The sequence below is a fragment of the Dreissena polymorpha genome, chromosome 10, assembly GCF_020536995.1.
Source record: "Dreissena polymorpha isolate Duluth1 chromosome 10, UMN_Dpol_1.0, whole genome shotgun sequence".
Taxonomy (NCBI): Eukaryota; Metazoa; Mollusca; class Bivalvia; order Myida; family Dreissenidae; genus Dreissena; species Dreissena polymorpha.
In genome coordinates this window covers 45,177,280-45,204,548 of record NC_068364.1, presented here as the reverse complement: position 1 = coordinate 45,204,548, position 27,269 = coordinate 45,177,280, and the positions used below count along the sequence as shown (strand labels likewise).

General features: G+C 38.9%; 1 protein-coding gene and 2 non-coding genes across 3 annotated transcripts in view; 2 read left to right on the top strand and 1 right to left on the bottom strand.

Annotated features, from left to right (window-relative positions):
- Nucleotides 1-27,269, top strand: part of LOC127848247 (sodium- and chloride-dependent glycine transporter 1-like) — a 46,360-nt gene that overhangs the window by 4,330 nt on the left and 14,761 nt on the right. The window contains exons 3-11 of the mRNA XM_052380593.1: nt 275-406; nt 3,102-3,314; nt 6,455-6,521; nt 7,270-7,402; nt 11,177-11,311; nt 11,876-11,979; nt 12,366-12,490; nt 17,256-17,368; nt 20,177-20,314. Of these exons, the coding sequence (XP_052236553.1) occupies nt 275-406; nt 3,102-3,314; nt 6,455-6,521; nt 7,270-7,402; nt 11,177-11,311; nt 11,876-11,979; nt 12,366-12,490; nt 17,256-17,368; nt 20,177-20,314 (1,160 nt within the window). The remainder of the gene's footprint in view (nt 1-274; nt 407-3,101; nt 3,315-6,454; nt 6,522-7,269; nt 7,403-11,176; nt 11,312-11,875; nt 11,980-12,365; nt 12,491-17,255; nt 17,369-20,176; nt 20,315-27,269) is intronic.
- Nucleotides 18,311-18,382, bottom strand: Trnap-cgg (transfer RNA proline (anticodon CGG)). Its single transcript has one exon. It is a non-coding gene; the product is annotated as a tRNA-Pro (tRNA).
- Nucleotides 18,684-18,755, top strand: Trnap-ugg (transfer RNA proline (anticodon UGG)). Its single transcript has one exon. It is a non-coding gene; the product is annotated as a tRNA-Pro (tRNA).

Below are 27,269 nucleotides of genomic sequence, written 5' to 3'. Positions count from 1 at the left end.
AAATATTTTATAAGCCGCGCTCTGTGAAAACAAGACTATATTCATTTTCGTAAAGTGTCGTCCCAGATTAGCATGTGCAGTCCGCGAAGGCCTATCAGGAACGACAGTTTCATCTGTTATGGTATTTTTGCTTAAAGAAAGCGTCCTCTTGGCGAAAAACAAGTTCAGTCGGAAAGTGTCGTCCCTGAATAGAATAAGCGAACTACACAGGCGACACTTTACTCACATGCGTTTTCACAGAGCGCGGATCATATTTATACCTCCGTGTTATCAGGTGCGTTCCTGATCCCTTACTTCCTGAGCCTATTCATCCTGGGTATCCCGCTGTTCTTTATGGAGCTGAGCTTCGGTCAGTTTGCCAGTCTGGGGCCCGTCAAAATATGGGCCATCAACCCCGCCATGAAAGGTACTAACTAAATTATGGATGCTTGTGTTGCATATTCATCAAATTGTTTTAGAGCGTAAGGGTATACATAGAGAATACTAGGTTAGCGTTGAATACAGAGAAGTTTATGTTGCGAGGCTTAGAACGCCTTTCGTTGTTCGAGCCGAGCAACATAAACTTCTCTGTATTTAACGCTAATCCTAGTATTCTATTTATCCCATTTGATTTTTTTCAACGTGACATTTAACATAAATAGATCTAATAACCTGAACAATAATTTTAATTCAGTCTTAAAAGCGCTTAAAATCTAACGAATGTAACCATGCGTAGTGATATAAATGTATTTGTTCTGGTACGCAAAATAGTCTTAAAAAAATTCACACACAAACTGTAAAACAAGTAAAAATATCACCATATGCCTCGATTCAATTTTACGCAGTATGCGAATTGTAACACATTACGACCGCGAAAAGATTTTACTTTACTATAATTCATTTTATTTTCGAAAGAAAATGATCAAAATCCAATATGGCGGCGATTGCTCCTGACAAAATGATGTCGATGTCAACATACATGTACACCATCGACGACCTTGACAATCTCGACGAGTAAACAGACAATTGCAGCGACTGACACTTTATTTGACTTAATATACAGGGCAACACGTTTTCCGACTTCGGACGACGAATTTAAGGAAGCGCAGAACGTGTTTTTTATATAATGTTATGGGTATGCCGTGTGTGATCCGATGCATCAATGGCGCCCATGTTAAAATCATTTCCCCGAGAACAGGGAACGACAAAAGTTCAAACAAAAACCAAAACACGTTCGAACTAGTATCTTTCCTTTAATTATCCTTTAAAATCCATCTAATAAATCCATTCAAGTCAATAATTGACGATTTCGCATCTAGGGTCTTTAATAATTATTTAAGCATATTTAAATAAAGACCCTTATGCAATCCTATCACTATATTCAAATAAGTTTACGAACTCAATAAACTTTCTTTTTCGTCACACGCTACGTCATGTACTCTATGTACGTTACTGCTGTTAAAATGAACCGGAGCAGTTTATCAAATAATAGCCGTTGGTAAACTCGGTTGCATTTGCAGATTTCTGCATACAAACTTAATTAAACTTGCACAATGTTTTATTTGTCTATGGTAAGTGTCCTTATTGTACAAGAAAATAATTTAATTTATAAATACAGACAGAATGGAAAACATTCAATTACACAACAGATATATGAGTAGATAATACCCGTGTACAAAATGGGACGTTCCGAATTCCAGTGTGTTACTATTTTTACCATCTTATACTTTACACAGCTCTATGCCTAACGTGAATTAAATCGAAAGCAAATATTGCAGATTATTTATGAATTGTGCGATATTTGTATGGCTTGTTGTACATTCTTAAATGTCAAAAGTATATGCATGGATTATAAACAATGCACATTACACCAAATAAGTAAAATGTGATAAATTGACAATTCAAATATGTCGATATACATGTGTACATGTGAAATAAGTCGCGTTTATAATAAATCGTCAAAAAAATTGGGGGAAAATGACGCAATAAGTATGTCATTTTATTACGCCATCAATCAGCTGATTCATTATACGGATGGCGAAAAATTATGTCATATGACTAGATTTAAAGGTTGAAGGTCGTATAATTTTGAAGCTAAAGTTTTCGCGACTTTATTTCTTATGAAAAATCATTCAGTGGTAAAGTATAAAAGTAGTCCGTGCACGCGACAGGTATATCCCACAAGGTTGAATACAGGCTAGTATATTCCATAAGGTGTTATACCGTCAATGTCGCGTTGAAAATGGGATAAAAATGTGTTTGATAAAATATATAAATATGTTCATCGTGTTTCTTTTTGAAGAAAAATGTATATTATTTATTGAAAAAAAACATACACAATCAAGATAAATAACGCAACAAAGAGCATAATTGTATACCAGAAGACAAAACCTACAAACTTTAATTGATTCCTACGGGCGTATTTACTAATAAAATCCGATTTCGGGGGAAAAGTAAAGAAAGTTCAATGTAAAGATTGACGCCCGGCCTGAAAGAACACATTTCACATAACAAACATTTGAGATGCAAATTTGGTCAAGAAGCATTTGTACTTGTTCATGCATGCAGAAAATGAAAGAAAATACTGCAAGTACTTTTTTACTATCGGATGATTAAAACAATGTTCAATACAACGTGTGTAACTTACTTTACACCGTCTTACATATGTTTCGCACGTATTTACTAAAAAAAATCCGATTTCAGGGCAAAAGTAAAGAAAGTTCAATGTAAAGATTGACGCCCGGCCTTAAAGAACACACCGTCTTACATATGTTTCGCACGGTAGATGCATACACTTCTATTACAATAATGTTTACACATAACTAGAAATGAAGATATACATATGAGCCAGGCTATGAGTAAACGAGGCCAAAGCCATGTTGGTAAAGAGTCGCTCTATATAAGCAGGTGAAGCTCGCACAGGCTAATCAGGTACGACACGTTCCGCTTGTATTGCGTTTTCGTTAAAAGGAGGTCTCTTTTTAACAAAAATCAAGTTACGGCGGAAAGTGTAGATCCTGATTTGCCTGTGCGGACTGCACCAGTTAACCTTCGACGACACTTTACGCACATGCATTAAGACCAGTTTTCCCAGAACGTGGCCTATATATCATCTTGGGCAGGGCTGGGCTTCTCCATGGTGCTCGTGTCCGCGTTCATCGCTCTCTACTATAACGTGATCATCTCCGTCTGCGTCTACTACTTCTTCGCGAGCATGACCAGCAAGCTGCCGTGGAGCACGTGCGAGGACTTTACCTGGGCATCGTGCTACTGCCGGGACTCCACCATGAACAACTCCGACCCGGACCCTTGGAACTCCACAAGGATGGAATGCGGTGAGTTACGTATATACCTCGCAAATATCTTCCGGATACTTGTGTACTCCTTTAGCAAAAATGTAAATTTTAAATTATTTAAATGCACCCGTGTGTTTCATATGTTACGGTGGCATAGAGGTGACCTTCACTCCTCTTTTTTTAAATTGCACTCCTTTTTTTCTATCTCGTGGCCACGACTTAAGATCTCGAGATCCCGACTTAGCTAACTCAGTAGTAGTAGTAGCAGTAGTACACGCCGGGTATGCGGATACTTTGATAGCAGATGGCACTAAGATACCAGATAACAACAATAGCCACGCGCGGGAGATCAGTTCTTCAGCTTTTATTTGCATTTATGCTCTGTTAATTTGGTTTTCAGACACGTAACATTGTTTGGTCGATTAATGGTATAGTACTTCGTATTGCGGAGCAAGAAATTCGTGGAAACAAAAACAGTGGATGATAACAAAAAAGATAAAATTCTATCGATAGTCATCATGAAATCGATGATCAGTACGTTTTTCAACAAAATAAAAATACTTGGAAAGAAATCAAGAACGTGCTTACTTATCGAAATAAAAGATCAATATGTCCATTAATGTTACAACATGTTAAATTTTAGTTAACTAACGTATTTGAGGAAATTCAAATGTTTTAAGAGTCGGGTGCCAAATTTTCAAATTTTCATGGACACTTCTTTTACCGATCATCTCAAAGACAATGGCACTTCGATTCCAGATTACTCGACACTTTTTACCAGATATAACACACTCTATTTAGTGAATCAGAAATGCAGATTTCGCTGTGGAATACTGTTATATTAAGCAGGCAATAAATAAAAATGTATGTATTTACGTTAATTAAAAACGAATTACCGAAACATGTTCTTATCCCTTTGGAATATGATGTTGGATGTTGTATAAATGTGAAAGACACACGTGAAACTAATTTGATATGTCTGATGAGCACAGTCTATATGACCATAAATTTTCCAGTTTTCGAGTCACCCAACAGCTGGATCTTCGCAACGTACACGAGCTTAAACAATTGTAAATTACATTTAATATGTAACTCATCAGACATATCGAAGATGGTAATTTAAAATTGTTTAACCTCGTGTACTATGTAATTTTAAATTACATTCTTTGTAGCGAAACGGCTGAGCTAAAGCATGCATATTTATGTCCTAATGAAGGTACTAAGGTCATTTACTTATATACTAGATAGCGTGTCAGGAAACATCACTCTGCTAAAACTGCACTTTAGAGATAAATTTCAGCAGCGATGCAGGTCCGACATGCTATTGGAACTTTTTGGCTCAATGCCAGTAAATAAAACGAGAGCGCCGATGGCGTTGAAAGTCTATTTGCAAGATACAGGGAAGTTTCTGCTGAAGTAAACGTTAAAGCATTAGTTGTCTGAATGAAAATGTGAAAAGGCTATCAAAAAAATTTCACTTGAAATATATTTCTTCAGAAATAAGCATCTGAATCTTATTTAAAATTTTCACTTATAATATGAATTATTTAAATTAATAGTATTAAGATTTTTGAAAACGAACAATGCCATTGGTTATATTTTACATGTGTATGTAATTACGTTATGCATAGATTCCCAATGTGTCGGCCTTGACAATGAAAATTGATTCGTATTTCAAAATGTTTTGTAAGAATAGCCATAATATACATAAATGCATTTTAGGTAGAAGATAATACTCGGTTATCAGAGTGCCCAATTTGTTGAAAGTCTTTGTTATCCGAAGTGCCCTATATCGGAAATCAAAGTATCCGCAACTTCACGAATACCACCTAATAAAACATGCTCTATCTTCGTTAATATTTCATTGTATAGTATCAACATTTCAGTATTTGAAGCACAGTGATTACTCTACATGCTGGAATATCAAGCAAGTTCTTGCAATATTTCTAAGTAGTTTTATTTTGTTGAAATGTTTACTGTTCATCCAGTTTATGCTGTTTTCCGACCGAATTTTCTATTTTTGGGGGAAAAATCTACCATTCTTTCGTGATCTTTTTCTTTACAATAGAAAAGGATACACCATTCATATACTCGACCATGTGCCTTGTCTAAAAATGTGATCTTTATAAGAACACTGATGAACTGACCTCTCGCGCGTGGCTTTTGTTGTTATCTGGTATCGAAGTGCCATCTGTTATCAAAGTATCCGCATACCCAGCGTGTAGTAGTAGTAGTAGTAATATAAGTAGTAGAAGTAGTAGTAGTAGTAGTAGTAGTAGTAGTAGTAGTAGTAGTAGTAGTAGTAGTAGTAGTAGTAGCAGTAGTAGTAGTAGTAGTAGTAGTAGTAGTAGTAGTAGTAGTAGTAGTAGCAGCAGCAACAGCAGCAACAACAGCAGCAATAGTAGTAGTAGTAATAGTAGTACTAATAGTAGTATGTTATGTTATATCAGAGCCTTGCCTTTAGGACGTTTTCATTGGCTGATTAATTTGAGGGAACAAGATAGTATTTGATTGGCTGCCTCACTCGTGGCCACGAGTTAGCATAGTCGGGATCTCGAGATCTCGAAATTCTCTCCTCTTTTGTTGAATGCACCCTTCATTTATTTACTGCACCGCTCTTTTTTAATTGCACTCCTCTTTTATTTAGTTTTGCACTCCTCTGTTTTCTATCTCATGGCCACGAGTTAGCTAAGTCGGGATCTCGAGATCTTAAGTCGTGGCCACGAGATAGAAAAAAAGGAGTGCAGTTTAAAAAAAGAGGAGTGAATGTCACTTCTATGGCACCGTAATATGTGGTGTCGTTCGTGGATTTGAGTCACGAGATTAAAGACAACGTACTTTGATAGTAGTGTATCAATGTTACCCGATTCCATAACGACACCAAATATATTCATCATAGCGGCTTTTTACCACTTTTGTCTAAATTCTTTTACAAAAGTTTGTTTAAATTACTAAATCAATAGTGTATAAATGTGTCTCTTAGACCATACACAACATAAACAAAAATTAAATTAAAACAAAATAACGACAACAACTGAAAATATAGCAACATTCTGAACTTATAATGCATCATAGTATTAATTGGATTAATAAAAAAAGAAACGGCTTAGCTGCAACAATTCAAAATTGTACAAATACTTGATTATTTGATTAATATGTTGTTTTGTTTCTTTTTATAGTGAGGCAATTCAACGCAACGCCGTTTGAGCGTGACAAAGTCACCAGCCCGAGCGAGGACTATTTCAAGTTAGTATTGATTTGAAGAAAAACAAAAACAAAACAGAAACATAGACGCAATTTAGTAAGCAATAAACACACTTATACAAACATTTCAGTTAACATTCTCCTTTCCTTGGACACGGCGTGTTTTCTCTTAAATAGAACTAAATACACGAGTCGTGTCCTGAGAAAACTGGGCATGATGCATGTGCGTAAAGTGTCGTCCCAGATTAGCCTGTGCAATCCTCACAGGCTAATCAGGGACGACACTTTCCGCTTTTATGACATTTTTTGTTTAAATGAAGTCTCTTCTTAGCAAAAATCCAATTTAGGCGGAAAGTGTCTTCCCCGATTAGCCTGTGCAAAATGTACACCTGCACAGGCTAATCTGGGACGACACTTTACGTACATGCATTGTGCCCATTTTCTCAGAACGCGACTCATATGCTTACTGGTGCCATTAAAGTCTTAGTTTCTTAATAACGTTGTCTGCAATGTTTAGATGTTTTGTAAATGTATTTTGCTATTTAAACAAATGAGTACGGTGAAAGTCACACTAAAAAATGTATAGTAGGATGCCATTCATTTATTTATACTAAGTGGGTAATTTTCAATTGGTAATAACATGTCGTTGTCGTCTATCTTTCGTTCGTCTCTAGTAGATAAGGGATATCGATCATGCCTTTGTCGATGTGTTTTTTTTTGTTCAAGCAATATATCAAACGATGTTATCATTATAGTTAATCATCATAGTTTACCATGTCTTCAAATTAAGCCGCCGGGTCCTGCATCTATCGTCGAATTTAGCAGACAGCGGAACTGTACGATGGGACTTGGCCTTGTGCTTACTGCTGGCTTGGACTCTTGTGTTCCTCGTGCTGACTAAGGGAATCAAATCTTTAGGAAAGGTATTCGTTTCGTGTCATATAATCCTTATACACATTTTAATCGCAGCTGTTTTTAACCCATTTATGCCTAGTGGACTCTCCCATTCTTCTAAATTGGATCAATTTATTTCCAAAATAAGGGATGTCTGGTATATTTATTTCTATATTTAGAGAATTTCTTACAGAAATTCCTTTAAGCAAACAGCGCAGACCCTGATGAGACGTCGCATCATGCGGCGTCTCATCTGGGTCTACGCTGTTTGCAAAGGCCTTTTTTCTAGATGCTAGGCATAAATGGGTTAATATGAGACAATACGTATTTTGGAAGATCTTGTAACCAGATTTCCCCTTATTTCAGTCTATACAAATACGTTGCTGATTCGCTTTAATCACAATTGAATCAGTGTACTGTTTGTAGTTTGGTCAAATTAAAACAATTCTATTATAACAGTCATGTTTTCTATAATGCAATATCGCGTGTATTAAACAATTTCTCTCGCCTGTCATGCTTATTGTTAGTAAAACTAAAGTCTTTCCCATAACTTTAAGTCCTTTTTTTAGAATTCGTCAATGTTATAAATTCCATACTCTAAGTTCATGGTATAAGTTGTATTGTGTATTTTACGGCTATCTTCCCTTATTTCATTTTGACTATCCTACACTGTTATAGGTTGTGTACTTTACGGCTATCGTCCCTTACATCATTCTGACAATCCTACAATGTTACAGGTTGTGTACTTTAAGACTATCTCTCCTTACATCATTCTGACAATCCTACAATGTTACAGGTTGTGTTCTTTACGGCTATCTTGTCTTACATCATTCTGACAATCCTACAATGTTGTAGGTTGTATATTTTACGGCTATCTTCCCTTACATCCTTCTGACAATCATACACTGTTACAGGTTGTGTACTTAAGGCTATCTTCCCTTACATCATTCTGGCTAACCTACATCATTACAGGTTTTGTATTTTACGGCTATCTTCCCTTACATCATTTTGACAATCCCACAATGTTACAGGTTGTGTACTTTACGGCTATCTTCCCTTACATCATTTTGACAATCTCACAATGTTACAGGCTGTTTACTGTACGGCTATCTTCCCTTAAATCATTCTGACAATCCTAAACTGTTACAGGTTGTGTACTTTATGGCTTTCTTCCGTAACTACATCCTAATAATCCTACAATGTTACAGGTTGTGCACTTCATGGCTATCTTACCTTACATAATTCTGAGAATCCTACAATGTTAAAGGATGTGTACTTTACGGCTATCTTCCCTTACATAATTATGAGAACCTACAATGTAACAGATTGTGTACTTCACGGCTATCTTCCCTAACATCATTCTGACAATCCTAAACTGTTACAGGTTGTGTACTTTACGGCTATCTTCCGTTACATCATTCTGACTATCCTAAAGTGTTACAGGTTGTGTACTTAACGGCTATCCTCCGTTACACCATTATGTCTATCGTACACTGTTACAGGTTGTGTCCTTTACAGCTATCTTTCCTCACACCATTTTGACAATCCTACAATTTTACAGGTTGTGTGCTTTACGGCTATCTTCCCTTACATCATTCTGACAATCCTACACTGTTACATGTTGTGTACTTTACGGCTGTCTTCCTTTACATCATTCTGACTTTCCTAAACTGTTAAAGGTTGTGTACTTTACGGCTATCTTCCCTCACATCATTTTGACAATTCTACAATTTTACAGGTTGTGTACTTTACGGCTATCGTCCCTTACATTATTCTGACAATCCTACAATTTTATAGGCTGTGAACTTTACGGCTATCGTCCCTTACATTATTCTGACAATCTTACTATGTAACATGTTGTGTACTTTACGGCTATCTTTCCTTACATCATCCTAACAATCCTACACTGTTACAGGTTGTGTATTTTACGGCTATCATCCATTACATTACTCTGACAATCCTACAATGTTACAGAATGTGTACTTTTCGGCTATCTTCCGTTATATTATCCTAACAATCCTACAATGTTACAGGTTGTGTACTTTACGGCTATCTTCCGTTACATCATCCTAACAATCCTACAATGTTACAGGTTGTGTACTTTACGGCTATCGACCCTTACATAATTCTGACAATCCTACAATGTTACAGGTTGTGTATTTTACGGCTATCGTACCTTACATTCTTCTGACAATCCTACAATGTTACAAGTTGTGTACTTTACGACTATCGTCCCTTACATTATTCTGACAATCCTACAATGTTACAGAATGTGTGCTTTACGGCTATCTTCCGTTACATCATCCTTACAATCCTACAATGTTACAGGTTGTGTACATTACGGCTATCTTCCGTTACATCATCCTAACAATCCTACAATGTTACAAGTTGTGTACTTTACGGCTATCTTCCGTTACATCAGCCTAACAATCCTACAATGTTACAGGTTGTGTACTTAACGACTATCGTCCCTTACATTATTCTGACAATCCTACAATGTTACAGAATGTGTACTTTACGGCTATCTTCCGTTACATCATCCTAACAATCCTACAATGTTACAGGTTGTGTACATTACGGCTATCTTCCGTTACATCATTCTGACTATCCTAAACTGTTACAGTTTGTGTACTTTACGGCTATCCTCCGTTACACCATTATGACTATGCTACACTGTTACAGGTTGTGCCCTTTACGGCTATCTTCCCTCACATCATTTTGACAATCCTACAATTTTACAGGTTGTGTGCTTTACGGCTATCTTCCCTTACATCATTCTGACAATCCTGTACTGTTACATGTTGTGTATTTTACGGCTGTCTTCCCTTACATCATTCTGACTTTCCTAAACTGTTACAGGTTGTGTACTTTACGGCTATCTTCTCTTACATTATTCTGACAATCCTAAAATGTTACAGGTTGTGTATTTTACGGCTATCTTCCCTTACATCATCCTAACAATCCTACAATGTTACAGGTTGTGTACTTAACGGCTATCGTCTCTTACATTATTCTGACAAGCCTCCAATGTTACAGAATGTGTACTTTACGGCTATCTTCCGTTACATCATCCTTACAATCATACAATGTTACAAGTTGTGTACTTTACGGCTATCTTCCGTTACATCATTCTGACTATCCTAAACTGTTACAGGTTGTGTACTTTACGGCTATCCACCGTTACAACATTATGACTATCCTACACTGTTACAGTTTGTGTCCTTTACGGCTATCTTCCCTCACATCATTTTGACAATCCTACAATTTTACAGGTTGTGTGCTTTACGGCTATCTTCCCTTACATCATTCTAACAATCCTGCACTGTTACATGTTGTGTACTTTACGGCTATCTTCCGTTACATCATTCTGACTTTCCTAAACTGTTACAGGTCGTGTTCTTTACGGCTATCTTCCCTCACATCATTTTGACAATCCTACGATTTTACAGGTTGTGTACTTTACGGATATCGTCCCCTACATTCTTCTGACAATCCTTCAATGTTACAGGTTGTGAACTTTACGGCTATCGTCCGTTACATTATTCTGGCAATCTTACAATGTTACATGTTGTGTACTTTACGGCTATCTTTCCTAGCATCATCCTAACAATCCTACAATGTTACAGGTTGTGTACTTTACGGCTATCGTCCCTTACAATATTCTGACAATCCTACAATGTTACAGAATGTGTACTTTACGGCTATCTTCCGTTACATCATCCTAACAATCCTACAATGTTACAGAATGTGTACTTTACGGCTATCTTCCGTTACATCATCCTAACAATCCTACAATGTTACAGGTTGTGTACTTTACGGCTATCTTCCCGTATATCATTCTGACAATCCTACTTATTCGAGCGGTCACTCTGGAAGGGCACAGGGAAGGCGTAGACTTCTACCTAAATCCCGACATTGAAAAGCTCGGAAGTGCTGCGGTTAGTGTCACTTTAAGTTCTTAGTATTTTGTTTTGGCGAGTCAAATAACAAATAAGGCATTTTGTTTAAAGTAACGTTAAATCACATGTGTTCTATATACGACACATGCAAGAAAGAAAAAAGAAAAGTTGCAATGTACTAAAAATATTAATAATGCGTAATTTTAAAGCCTAAATATATAAAATACTGATTTTAGAAGCGTAAGCACGTGAATATTAATAGTTCTTCAATCGTTTCCATTATCCTTTATTAAACACACATTTAATTGTTCTTTCATCATCAGTAGCAGTAACATGTAACGTATATCAATTGTATTCGCTGATAAATATCGATGTCTATATCAAACCAATTGCTCAATATCATCTCCGTCAAACAATTACCCGATCTTTTTGGAATAATCCAGTTTCATCGGAATGCTCATTTACCTGCCCTTGATCATGACTGAAATAACGCTTTTGTTTGTGCTATCTGTGCGATTGTAAAATCTCACTTCATTTGTTTGTTTTGTGTGTGTGTTTTTGTCACGTAAACTCAATTATTTTGCGACTTTTCGATTCAAACAGGCTTGGTCCGATGCAGCTGTCCAGATTTTCTATTCATTGAGTGTCGGCCAGGGAGGCCTGATTGCTATGGCCAGCTACAACCAGTTCAACAACAATGTCTTACGGTAAAAACAGTTGTTTTAGTAACGGAACAACCGGAATACCATTTACAACTATCATTGACATCTGCATAAGTAAAATTCAAAAATCGATGTACGTCAAATGATTAATGTAGCAATGATGGTTATCAAACACATGTAATAAAGCAATATTGACTAATGTACATGTAACTGTACATTTATAAATACCAGCTAAGGCTGATACATACTTGGTATTAATAATGTTTTTCATAGGACGATAGGAACTTATATCACAATAGCAACAATATATTACATGTAATGTGTGTAACGCCACTAAACTGATATCAAAGTTGTCGTAACTATTAAACATCGCTAAACAAGTTAAACTCTCCACAAACATGGTCTCATTTTATAAACACTTCTTCTCGCAGTGACGCCCTCTTGGTGCCGATCATCGACGCTGGGACGTGCTTCTTTGCTGGCTTCGTCATCTTCTCTACACTGGGCTTCATGGCGCACAACAAGGGCGTCTCGGTGGCCAATGTGGCGGTGGGAGGCAAGTACAATACCTGCAACACCTATATGAGATTGTGTGAGAGGAAAGTACAATACCTGCATCACCCTAATGAGCTTGTGTGGGAGGCAAGTACAATACCTGCATCACCCATTTGAGGTTTTGTGGGAGGCAAGTACAATACCTGCATCACCCATATGAGGTTGTGTGGGAGGCAAGTACAATACCTGCATCACTCATATGAGGTTGTGTGGGAGGCAAGTACAATACCTGCATCACCCATATGGGGTTGTGTGGGAGGCAAGAACAATACCTGCATCACCCATATGGGGTTGTGTGGGTGGCAAGAACAATACCTGCATCACCCATAAAAGGTTGTGTGGGAGGCAAGAACAATACCTGCATCACCCATATGGGGTTGTGTGGGTGGCAAGTACAATATCTGCAGCACTCATATGAGGTTGTGTGGGAGGCAAGAACAATACCTGCATCACCCATATGGGGTTGTGTGGGAGGTGTACAATACCTGCAGCACCCTTATGAGGTTGTGTGGCAGGCAAGAACAATACCTGCATCACCCATATGAGGTTGTGTGGGAGGCAAGTACAATACCGGTATCACCCATATGAGGTTGTGTGGGAGGCAAGTACAATACCTGCATCACCCATATGAGGTTGTGTTGGAGGCAAGTACAATACCTGCATCACCTATATGAGGTTATGTGGGAGGCAAGAACAATACCTGCATCACCCATATGAGGTTTTGTGGGAGGCAAGTACAATACCGGCATCACCCATATGAGGTTGTGTGGGAGGCAAGTACAATACCTGTATCAGCCATTTGAGGTTGTGTGGGAGGCAAGTACAATACCTGCATCACTCATATGAGGTTGTGTGGGAGGCAAGAACAATACCGGCATCACCCATATGAGGTTGCGTTGGAGGCAAGGACAATACCTGCATCACTCATATGAGGTTGTGTGGGAGGCAAGTACAACACCTGCGTCACCCATATGAGGTTGTGTGTGTGTCAAGTACAATACCTGCATCACCCATATGAGGTTGTGTGGGAGGCAAGTACAATACCTGCAGCACCCTTATGAGGTTTTGTGGGAGGCAAGTACAATACCTGCATCACCCATATGAGGTTGTGCGGGAGGCAAGTACAATACCGGTATCACCCATATTAGGTTCTGTAGGAGGCAAGAACAATTCCTGTATCACCCATAGGAGGTTGTGTGGTAGGCAAGTACAATACCTGTATCACCCATATTATGTTCTGTGGGAGGCAAGAACAATACCTGTATCACACATAGGAGGTTGTGTGGGAGGCAAGTACAATACATGCATCACCCATATGAGGTTGTGTGGGAGGAAAATACAATACCTGCATCACCAATATGATGTTGTGTGGGAGGCAAGTACAATACCTGCATCACCCATATGAGGTTGTGTGGGAGGAAAATGCAATACCTTCATCACCAATATGAGGTTGTGTGGGAGGCAAGTACAATACCTGCATCACCCATATGAGGTTGTGTGGGGGGCAAGTACAATACCTGAATCACCCATATGAGGTTTTGTGGGAGGCAAGTACAATACCTGCATCACCCATATGAGGTTGTGTGGGAGGAAAATACAATACCTGCATCACCAATATGATGTTGTGTGGGAGGCAAGTACAATACCTGCATCACCCATATGAGGTTGTGTGGGAGGCAAGTACAATACCTGCATCACCCATATGAGGTTTTGTGGGAGGCAAGTACAATACCTGCATCACCCATATGAGGTTGTGTGGGAGGCAAGTACAATACCTGCATCACTCATATGAGGTTGTGTGGGAGGCAAGAACAATACCTGAATCACTCATATGAGGTTTTGTGGGAGGCAAGTACAATACCTGCATCACTAATATGAGGTTGTGTGGGAGGAAAGAACAATACCTGCATCACTCATATGAGGTTGTGTGAGAGGCAAGTACAATACCTGCAAAACCTATATGAGGTTGTGTGGGAAGCAAGAACAATACCTGCATCACTCATATGAGGTTGTGTGTGAGGCAAGAACAATACCTGCATCACTCATATGAGATTGTGTGCGATGCAATAACAATTTCTGCATCACTCATATGAGGTTGTGTGGGAGGCAAGAACAATACCTGCATCACTCATATAAGGTTGTGTGGGAGGCAAGAACAATACCTGCATCACTCATATGAGGTTGTGTGGGAGGCAAGAACAATACCTGCATCACCTATATGAGGTTGTGTGGGAGGCAAGTACAATACCTGCATCACCCAAATGGGGTTTTGTGGGAGGCAAGAACAATACCTGCATCACTCATATAAGGTTGTGTGGGAGGAAAGAACAATACCTGCATCACCCATTTGAGGTTTTGTGGGAGGCAAGTACAATACCTGCATCAGTCATATGAGGTTGTGTGGGGGGCAAGTACAATACCTGCATCACTCATATGAGGTTGTGTGAGAGGCAAGTACAATACCTGCATCACTCATATGAGGTTGTGTGGGAGGCAAGTAAAATATCTGTATCACCCAAAGGAGGTTGTGTTTTGGAGGCAAGAACAATACCTGCATCACTCGTATGAGGTTGTGTGAGAGGCAAGTACAATACCTGCATCACCCTTCAAAGGCTGTTCGCTAAATTGTTGGACTTTTTGTCCTTAACTGGACACAATTGTTGCATGGTCCGCCTATTACAAATATTAGATTGATAAGCATATTCACAGATTGCCTTACGTTATAAATGTTTTTGTGTTACAATGTTTATAATTAAACTTAAAATCAAACCCTAGATGTGATGAGGTGGACCACTGCTAATTAAAAGTGTAATCTTGTACAAAACTGTTGGTTGAAATAAACAATCTGTGATGATAGATCATTTCATAGCTTTCAGATATGATGGATGTCTCTTCTGGTCGAGTCTTTTCTTAAGTTTGAACACAGCAGTGTATACCTAGATATAATGGTTGTCATTGCATTTCCAGGCATTGCCTTAATTGCACACCAACAAGCCATTGTCGAGATGGTGGTAATCTCTATAGCAGGTCCAGGGCTTGCCTTTCGTGTGTTCCCAGAACTGAGTACCTGATGTATATGCGATTTCTATTGAAGGTCCAGGCCTGTATTTCGTACCAAGATGTGATTGTCATGATGTAAAAGATGTATCATGCAATCTCTGCCTTGTTTTATTTCGCGTAGCCACTTGCGATAATACACATGTACATATAAAGCACATGTCTATTACCCACCCAGACCTTGCCTGAATAGCGTATTCAAAAGCGATAGTCCAGATTTGTATAATACATTTCAAGCCCAGACATTGCCTGTATCGAATACCAAGAAGAGAAACCCCAGTTATATTGGATGTCTACCCAATCCTTGAATGTATTGCATACCAATAAGCGATAGTCCAGATATATATAGTTGATGTATATTGCCCACCCAGATGTGGCCAGTATTGCATGCCAATAAGCGATAGACCAGATATATATAGTTGATGTATATTGCCCACCCAGATGTGGCCAGTATTGCATACCAATTAGTGATAGTCCAGATATATATAGTCGATGTCTATTGCCCACTCAGACGTGGCCAGTATTGCATACCAATAAGCGATAGTCCAGATATATATAGTTGATGTATATTGCCCACACAGACGTGCCCAGTATTGCATACAAATAAGTGATAGTCCAGATATATATAGTTTATGTATATTGCCCACACAGACGTGCCCAGTATTGCATACCGATAAGCAATAGTCCAGAGATATATATATATATGTATATATATATATATATATATATATATATATATATATATATATATATATATATATATATATATATATATATATATATATATATATATATATATATATATATATATATATACATATATATAGGTGATGTATATTGCAAACCCAGACGTGGCCAGTATTGAATAACAATAAGCGATAGTCCAGATATTTATAGTTGATGTATATTGCCCACTCAGACATGGCCAGTATTGCATACCAGTAAGTGATAGTCCAGATATATGCAGTGGATGTATATTGCAGGTCCTGGCCTTGCATTTATTGCGTACCCAGAAGCTATTGCCCAGATGCCTGTTGCTCATCTATTGCCGCGTACCCAGAAGCTATTGCCCAGATGCCGGTTGCTCCTCTATTGCAAGTCCAGGTCTTGCATGTATTGCGTACCCAGAAGCCATTGCCGAGATGCCTGTTGCTCCTCTATTGCAGGTCCGGGTCTTGCATTTATTGCGTACCCAGACGCCATTTCCCAGATGCCTGTTGTTCCTCTATTGCAGGTCCAGGCCTTGCATTTATTGCGTACCCAGAAGCCATTGCTCAGATGCCTGTTGCTCCTCTGTTGCGGTCCTGGTCTTGCATTTATTGCGTACCCAGAAGCTATTGCCCAGATGCCTGTTGCTCCTCTATTGCAGGTCCGGGCCTTGCATTTATTGCGTACCCAATAGCCATTGCCCTGATGCCTGTTGTTCCTCTATTGCAGGTCCAGGTCTTGCATTTATTGCGTACCCAGAAGCCATTGCCCAGATGCCTGTTGTTCCTCTATTGCAGGTCCTGGCCTTGCATTTATTGCGTACCCAGAAGCCATTGCCCAGATGCCTGTTGTTCCTCTATTGCAGGTCCAGGTCTTGCATTTATTGCGTACCCAGAAGCCATTGCCCAGATGCCTGTTGTTCCTCTATTGCAGGTCCAGGTCTTGCATTTATTGCGTACCCAGAAGCCATTGCCCAGATGCCTGTTGTTCCTCTATTGCAGGTCCTGGCCTTGCATTTATTGCGTACCCAGAAGCTATTGCCCAGATGCCTGTTGCTCCTCTGTGGTCCATTTTGTTTTTCCTGATGATGATGACGCTGGGGTTCAGTTCTCAGGTAAACATTCAGCATAGGCCGTACACATACGAATTTGTAATATGTTTCTTGCATAAATCGGTTATTGCACATAACCGATTTTATTGAAATGAGTTTGAAGTTACTTTTAATTGAAAATCAAAGCGCTCGTAAGAACAACCATCGTCTTATTTTAATACTTGAACCGTACAAAATATTGACTACATTATAGTGTTATTTATGTTGTTGAATCCGCTGTCGTCATTCATGTCGCGTTATATTTCACTTTGTGTGACTCTTTGTCACAGAACGATATTCTGATTAAAAAAATGATTATTTGATCAGCGGTTATTTTTGGAACGCGGAGTAATACACTGACCTTGGTTACACTACAGTCATTATCAAAGTACGACAAACATTAATGAAAACGCGAAATAATCCATTTAAAATAATTTTGTTTAAATAAAAAGGTTTACTGAATAAAAAGTGGGATAAATAGAATAATAGGTTAGTGTAGAATATAGATCAGGTTTATCATGCTCGGCAGGAAAACGAAAAAGCACTCGCCAAGGCTCGTGATTTTTGTTTTCGTGCCGAGATGATAAACCTGATCTATAATCAACACTAACCTTCTATTCTCTACGTAAATTTAAGTATTATTATATTATTATTTATATAAGTTTTGCTACAGGGGATAGCGCAAGATACAGTAGAAGTCCTGTTTGAGGGACAAATCTGAGTCTGTAAGTCCCCGGATCGAAACTAATACTACTGCGCCTCGTTTTTACGTCTTATTTGGAGGATGAGTAAATTTAGGTGAGGTTGAATCGGGGGTTCGATGCTGAGCCACCAAAGTTTTGCTTCCAGTGTGTTACCGATATCCGATAAATTGGTTTAGTCCTTTAGTTATAGTCCTTGACTCGAGTGTAAAAACGTTAGTTTTTGATAGAAATATCTGCTTACATAATACAAGAAAACGATCATGGGCTCGTCCGGGATTTGAACCCGGGACCTCTCGCACCCGAAGCGAGAATCATACCCCTAGACCAACGAGCCTTACGTTCTGATAAAATTGACTAAATAATAATTCATGAAGTGACAATGACATTGTCATTATTTTACTAACAGTGGTTTTTAAAACAACAAAAAGTAAGGCTTTTATAGGCTTTGAGCCCGGAACCTCTCGCACCCTAAGCGAGAACCATGCTCTAGACCAATGTGTATTTTATAGTCAAGCTACTATTACATCATATTGATCAAACAACTACAACGCGTTTAAGTTCGTTATCTATAAAGATTGTAATATAATTACTGGCAGCCTATTTGAACTTTCTTATCATATTGCAATTAAATACGTGGCTCGTTGGTCTAGGGGTATGATTCTCGCTTTGGGTGCGAGAGGTCCCGGGTTCAAATCCCGGACGAGCCCTTTATATTTTTCTCTGGTTAATCTATTGTAAATTTTCGGATGCTTATTCAATGCTATTCAACGTGGATAGCTTTGTCTGATAATTTCACCAACATGTCTTGTAAATAAAGAGAAATAACGAAGTTTTAAACGCTTGGCTCGTTCCGTATTTAAAAAAATTCGCACGTTATAATATAGAATACACTTTTTAGTGAAATATTAATGAAGAATATAACTTTTATCACTATTCTTTAGTACGTGCTACTATCAATTTATACACACCAAATAAGAAATCTTAACTTTGTTTCATATAAAGTATGCAATGTTTGGTGTAAATGTTAACCATGGTCAAGCTATTTTCTAATATGTCACCGTACATGGTTGAAAACATAAAGCTACAACATTTAACAATGTTTAAACATCTGTAAGTTTAAGCTCAATATATTTTCCTCCGATTCAACACAGTGGTTTTTGTCCGGCATGGAAGCTGCCATATGTTTAGCAAAAAGAAATACAAAAGATGTGAGGCTACAAACCACTTGACAAATAAGTGCACACAAATGAATAGTTTTCTTATTTCTTATTCATATACCTTCACATTGATACCACAACAATTTTCTACGCGTCATACATACAACAAATGTTGCTTATTATCAAACTAACATCATGTAATCTGTGTGCCAGGTGTTTCATCATATGTAACCTACTAAATTACGTCGATAGTATCAAGTAGAGCTAATATTATGTGGTTATGTTCGAAATAATTACACTCAACATTTTCGTTGAGCGTTGATGGTAAATCAATGAAGTATATACGAAGTTAGCACAGTTTCAATATCCTTTTGACGCTCCATTCAGCTCGTGTTGTTTGCGGCATCATTTAATGAAGACGTTTGCTCAATATGAACGATTAAAACGTAAGCAAATTGATATTTGTGTTGTTTTCAATTGTTAATTTTTGTTTTAAGTCCGTAGACATAAAACGATTGAAATACAATTAATAAATAAGCCCTAAAGCGCGTATTGGTATTGTTTACTGCAAATATTGATGAAAAATTTAAAATAAAGTTATGGTCGTTTTTTTTTAAATACACAACTTAAGAAAAGGGTTAAAATCTACTATGACAATACTTAAAGTAGTAAACTTTTGCAATGTTATCATGTCTATAGAGCAGAGATAATATCGGACCTCCTCGCATTACAGTGACCTCACATGACAACCAGCAAACAGCATACGGACCGCAGCCTTTTAGTCAACAGCCAACGAATTTTAAATGTTAGGTCGGTCACTATAATGTGATGATGCTTTCCGTGCCCTGTTATATTTATGCAATAATTCGCCCTATTGGTGCAAAAGGACCTATGCGACATTAAAATTAGATGGCACATAGTACATTTTACACCAATGGGCAGATAAAAAAAATGTTTATTTTACATTCCAGTTCTCAATAGTGGAGACCGTGCTCACTGGTTTGACCGACGAATTCCCGATCCTCAGCAAGTCCAAGAAGCACGCTCTCATCTTCCGAGGCTCCTGCTGTGTATTAGGCTTCCTCCTTGGGCTGCCTATGGTTTCTGAGGTACGTGATATTATATTGGTTCTGCCTATGGTTCCTGGGGTATGTTACATTATATTGGGGCTGCCTATGGTCTCTGAGGTATGTGATATTATATTGGGGCTGCCTATGGTTTCTGGGGTATGTGATATTGTATTGGAGCTGCCTATGGTGTCTGAGGTATGTGATATTATATTTGAGCTGACTATGGTTTCTGAGGTATGTGATATTATATTGGGGTTGCCTATGGTGTCTCAGGTAAGTGATATTATATTGGAGCTGCCTATGGTCTCTGAGATATGTGATATTATATAGGGGCTGCATATGGTTCCTGAGGTAGGTGATATTATATTGGGGCTGCCTATGGTGTCTCAGGTATGTGATATTATATTGGAGCTGCCTATGGTGTCTGATGTATGTGATATTATATTTGAGCTGCCTATGGTTTCTGAGGTATGTGATATTATATAGGAGCTGCCTATGATGTCTGAGGTATGTGATATTATATTGGAGCTGCCTATGGTTTCTGAGGTATGTGATGTTATATTGGAGCTGCCTATGGTTTCTGAGGTATGTGATATTATATTGGCGCTGCAAAGGTCTCTGAGGTATGTGATATTATATTGGAGCTGCCTATGGTGTCTGGGGTATGTGATATTATATCGGGGCTGCCTATGGTGTCTGAGGTATGTGATATTATATTTGAGCTGCCAATAAACTCTGAGGTAGGTGATATTATATTGGAGCTGCCTTTGTAGTCTGAGTTATGTGATATTATATTGGAGCTGCCTATGGTGTCTGAGGTATGTGATATTATATTGGAGCTGCCTATGGTGTCTGAGGTATGTGGATGTTATATTGGAGCTGCCTATAGACTCTGAGGTATTGGATATTACATTGGAGCTACCTATCGTGTCTGAGGTATGTGATATTATATTGGAGTTCCCTATAAACTCTGAGGTATGTTGTATTGTATTGGAGCTGCGGCTGCCAATGGTTTCTGAGGTATGTGATATTATATTGGAGCTGCCTATGGTGTCTGAGGTGTGTGATATTATATTGGAGCTGCCTATAGACTCTGAGGTATGTGATATTATATTGGAGCTGCCTATGGTGTCTGAGGTAAGTGATATTAAATTTGAGCTGCCTATGGTGTCTGAGGTATGTGATATTATATTGGAGCTGTCTATGGTCTCTGAGGTATGTGATATTATATTGGAGCTGCCTATGGTGTCTGAGGTATGTGATGTTATATTGGGGCTGCCTATGGTGTCTGAGGTATGTGATATTATATTGGAGCTGCCTTTGGTGTCTGAGGTATGTGATGTTATATTGGGGCTGCCTATGGTCTCTGAGGTATGTGATATTTTATCGGGGCTGCCTATGGTGTCTGAGGTATGGGAAATTATATTGGAGCTGCCTATGGTGTCTGAGGTATGTGAGGTTATATTTTGGCTGCCTATGGTCTCTGAGGTATGTGATACTATATTGGAGTTGCCTACGGTGTCTCAGGTATGGGATATTATATTGGAGTTCCCTATAGTCTCTGAGGTATTTTGTATTATATTGGAGCTGCCTATGGTGTCTGAGGTATGTGATATTATATTGGAGCTGCCTATGGTGTCTGAGGTATGTGATATTATATTGGGGCTGCCTATGGTGTCTGAGGTATGTGATATTATATTGGAGCTGCTTATGGTTTCTGAGGTATGTAATATTATATTTGAGCTGCCTATGGTGTCTGAGGTATGTGATATTATATCGGGGCTGCCTATGGTGTCTGAGGTATGTGATGTAATATTGGGGCTGCCTATGGTCTCTAAGGTATGTGATATTATATCGGGGCTGGCAATGATTTCTGAGGTATGTGATATTATATTGGAGGTGCATATGGTCACTGAGGTATGTGATATTAAATCAGGGCTGCCAATGATTTCAGAGGTATGTGATATTATATTGGGGCTGCCTATGGTGTCTGAGGTATGGGGAATTATATTGGAGCTGACTATGGTTTCTGAGGCATGGGATATTATATTGGAGCTGCCTATGGTGTCTCAGGTATGGGATATTATATTGGAGTTGCCTATGGTGTCTCAGGTATGGGATATTATATTGGAGCTACCTATGGTGTCTGAGGTATGTGATATTATATTGGAGTTCCCTATAAACTCTGAGGTATGTGATATTATATTGCAGCTGCGGATGCCAATGGGTTTTGAGGTATGTGATATTATATTGGAGCTGCCTATGGTGTCTGAGGTGTGTGATATTATATTGGAGCTGCCTATAGACTCTGAGGTATGTGATATTATATTGGAGCTGCCTATGGTGTCTGAGGTAAATGATATTAAATTGGAGCTGCCTATGGTGTCTGAGGTATGTGATATTATATTGGAGCTGTCTATGGTCTCTGAGGTATGTGATATTATATTGGAGCTGCCTATGGTGTCTGAGGTATGTGATGTTATATTGGGGCTGCCTATGGTGTCTGAGGTATGTGATATTATATTGGAGCTGCCTTTGGTGCCTGAGGTATGTGATGTTATATTGGGGCTGCCTATGCTCTCTGAGGTATGTGATATTATATCGGGGCTGCCTATGGTGTCTGAGGTATGGGAAATTTTATTGGAGCTGCCTATGGTGTCTGAGGTATGTGAGGTTATATGTCGGCTGCCTATGGTCTCTGAGGTATGTGATATTATAATGGAGTTGCCTATGGTGTCTCAGGTATGGGATATTATATTGGAGTTGCCTATAGACTCTGAGGTATGTGATATTATATTGGAGCTTCCTATGGCGTCTGAGGTAAGTGATATTAAATTTGAGCTGCCTTTGGTGTCTGAGGTATGTGATATTATATTGGAGTTGCCTATGGTGTCTCAGGTATGGGATATTATATTGGAGTTCCCTATAGTCTCTGAGGTATTTTGTATTATATTGGAGCTGCCTATGGTGTCTGAGGTATGGGGAATTATATTGGAGCTGCCTATGGTTTCTGAGGCATGGGATATTATATTGGAGCTGCCTATGGTGTCTCAGGTATGGGATATTATATTGGAGTTGCCTATGGTGTCTCAGGTATGGGATATTATATTGGAGCTACCTATGGTGTCTGAGGTATGTGATATTATATTGGAGTTCCCTATAAACTCTGAGGTATGTGATATTATATTGCAGCTGCGGCTGCCAATGGGTTTTGAGGTATGTGATATTATATTGGAGCTGCCTATGGTGTCTGAGGTGTGTGATATTATATTGGAGCTGCCTAAAGACTCTGAGGTATGTGATATTATATTGGAGCTGCCTATGGTGTCTGAGGTAAATGATATTAAATTGGAGCTGCCTATGGTGTCTGAGGTATGTGATATTATATTGGAGCTGTCTATGGTCTCTGAGGTATGTGATATTATATTGGAGCTGCCTATGGTGTCTGAGGTATGTGATTTTATATTGGGGCTGCCTATGGTGTCTGAGGTATGTGATATTATATTGGAGCTGCCTTTGGTGTTTGAGGTATGTGATGTTATATTGGGGCTGCCTTTGGTCTCTGAGGTATGTGATATTATATCGGGGCTGCCTATGGTGTCTGAGGTATGGGAAATTTTATTGGAGCTGCCTATGGTGTCTGAGGTATGTGAGGTTATATTTCGGCTGCCTATGGTCTCTGAGGTATGTGATATTATATTGGAGTTGCCTATGGTGTCTCAGGTATGGGATATTATATTGGAGTTGCCTATAGACTCTGAGGTATGTGATATTATATTGGAGCTGCCTATGGCGTCTGAGGTAAGTGATATTAAATTGGAGCTGCTTATGGTGTCTGAGGTATGTGATATTATATTGGAGCTGTCTATGGTCTCTTAGGTATGTGATATTATATTGGAGCTGCCTATGGTGTCTGAGGTATGTGATGTTATATTGGGGCTGCCTATGGTGTCTGAGGTATGTGATATTATATTGGAGCTGCCTTTGGTGTCTGAGGTATGTGATGTTATATTGGGGCTGCCTATGGTCTCTGAGGTATGTGATATTATATCGGGGCTGCCTATGGCGTCTGAGGTATGGGAAATTATATTGGAGCTGCCTATGGTGTCTGAGGTATGTGAGGTTATATTTCGGCTGCCTATGGTCTCTGAGGTATGTGATATTATATTGGAGTTGCCTATGGTGTCTCAGGTATGGGATATTATATTGGAGTTGCCTATAGTCTCTAAGGTATTTTGTATTATATTGGAGCTGCCTATGGTGTCTGAGGTATGGGATATTATATTGGAGCTGCCTATGGTGTCTGAGGTATGTGATATTATATTGGGGCTGCCTATGGTGTCTGAGGTATGTGATATTATATTGGAGCTGCCTATGGTTTCTGAGGTATGTGATATTATATTTGAGCTGCCTATGGTGTCTGAGGTATGTGATATTATATCGGGCTGCCTATGGTGTCTGAGATATGTGATGTAATATTGGAGCTGCCTATGGTCTCTAAGGTATGTGATATTATATCGGGGCTGCCAATGATTTCTGAGGTATGTGATATTATATCGGGGTTGCCAATGATTTTTGAGGTATGTGATATTATATTGGAGGTGCCTATGGTCTCTGAGGTATTTGATATTATATCGGGGCTGCCTATGGTCTCTGAGGTATGTGATATTATATCAGGGCTGCCAATGATTTCAGAGGTATGTGATATTATATTGGAGGTGCCTATGGTCTCTGAGGTATGTGATATTATATCGGGGCTGCCTATGGTCTCTGAGGTATGTGATATTATATCGGGGCTGCCAATGATTTCAGAGGTATGTGATATTATATTGGGGTTGCCAATGGTGTCTGAGGTATGGGGTATTATATTGGAGCTGCCTATGGTTTCTGAGGCAAGGGATATTATATTGGAGCTGCCTATGGTGTCTCAGGTATGGAATATTATATTGGAGTTGCCTATGGTGTCTCAGGTATGGGATATTATATTGGAGCTACCTATGGTGTCTGAGGTATGTGATATTATATTGGAGTTCCCTATAAACTCTGAGGTATGTGATATTATATTGGAGCTGCGGCTGCCAATGGTTTTTGAGGTATGTGATATTATATTGGAGCTGCCTATGGTGTCTGAGGTGTGTGATATTATATTGGAGCTGCCTATAGACTCTGAGGTATGTGATATTATATTGGAGCTGCCAATGGTGTCTGAGGTAAGTGATATTAAATTGGAGCTGCCTATGGTGTCTGAGGTATGTGATATTATATTGGAGCTGTCTATGGTCTCTGAGGTATGTGATATTATATTGGAGCTACCTATGGTGTCTGAGGTATGTGATGTTATATTGGGGCTGCCTATGGTGTCTGAGGTATGTGATATTATATTGGAGCTGCCTTTGGTGTCTGAGGTATGTGATGATATATTGGGACTGCCTATGGTCTCTGAGGTATGTGATATTATATCGAGGCTGCCTATGGTGTCTGAGGTATGGGAAATTATATTGGAGCTGCCTATGGTGTCTGAAGTATGTGAGGTTATATTTCGGCTGCCTATGGTCTCTGAGGTATGTGATATTATATTGGAGTTGCCTATGGTGTCTCAGGTATGGGATATTATATTGGAGCTGCCTATAGTCTCTGAAGTATTTTGTATTATATTGGAGCTGCCTATGGTGTCTGAGGTATGTGATATTATATTGGAGCTGCCTATGGTGTCTGAGGTATGTGATATTATATTGGGGCTGCCTATGGTGTCTGAGGTATGTGATATTATATCGGGGCTGCCTATGGTGTCTGAGGTATGTGATGTAATATTGGAGCTGCCTATGGTCTCTAAGGTATGTGATATTATATCAGGGCTGCCAATTATTTCTGAGGTATTTGATATTATATCGGGGCTGCCAATGATTTCTGAGGAATGTGATATTATATTGGAGGTGCCTATGGTCTCTGAGGTATGTGATATTATATCGGGGCTGCCTATGGTCTCTGAGGTATGTGATATTATATCGGGGCTGCCAATGATTTCAGAGGTATGTGATATTATATTGGGGCTGCCTATGGTGTCTGAGGTATGGGGTATTATATTGGAGCTGCCTATGGTTTCTGAGGCATGGGATATTATATTGGAGCTGCCTATGGTGTCTCAGGTATGTGATGTTATATTGGAGTTGCCTATGATGTCTCAGGTATGGGATATTATATTGGGGCTGCGGCTGCCAATTGTGTCTGAGGTATGTAATATTATATTGGAGCTGTCAATGGTTTCTGAGGTATGTTTTTATTGGAGCTGCCTATGGTGTCTGAGATATTGCATATTATATTGGAGCTGCCTATGGTGTCTGAGGTATGTGATATTATATTGGAGCTGCCTATGGTTTCTGAGGTATGTGATATTATATTGGGACTGCCTATGGTTTCTGAGGTACGTGATATTATATTTGGGCTGCCTATGGTTTATGAGGTATGTGATATTATATAAGAACTGCCAATGGTTTCTGAGGCATGTGATATTATATTGGGGCTGCCTATGGTGTCTGAGGTATGTGATATTATATTGGGGCTGCCTATGGTGTCTGAGGTATGTGATATTATATTGGAGCTGCCTATGGTTTCTGAGGTATGTGATATTATATTTGAGCTGCCTATGGTGTCTGAGGTATGTGATATTATATCGGGCTGCCTATGGTGTCTGAGGTATGTGATGTAATATTGGAGCTGCCTATGGTCTCTAAGGTATGTGATATTATATCGGGGCTGCCAATGATTTCTGAGGTATGTGATATTATATCGGGGTTGCCAATGATTTTTGAGGTATGTGATATTATATTGGAGGTGCCTATGGTCTCTGAGGTATGTGATATTATATCGGGGCTGCCTATGGTCTCTGAGGTATGTGATATTATATCGGGGCTGCCAATGATTTCAGAGGTATGTGATATTATATTGGGGCTTCCTATGGTGTCTGAGGTATGGGGTATTATATTGGAGCTGCCTA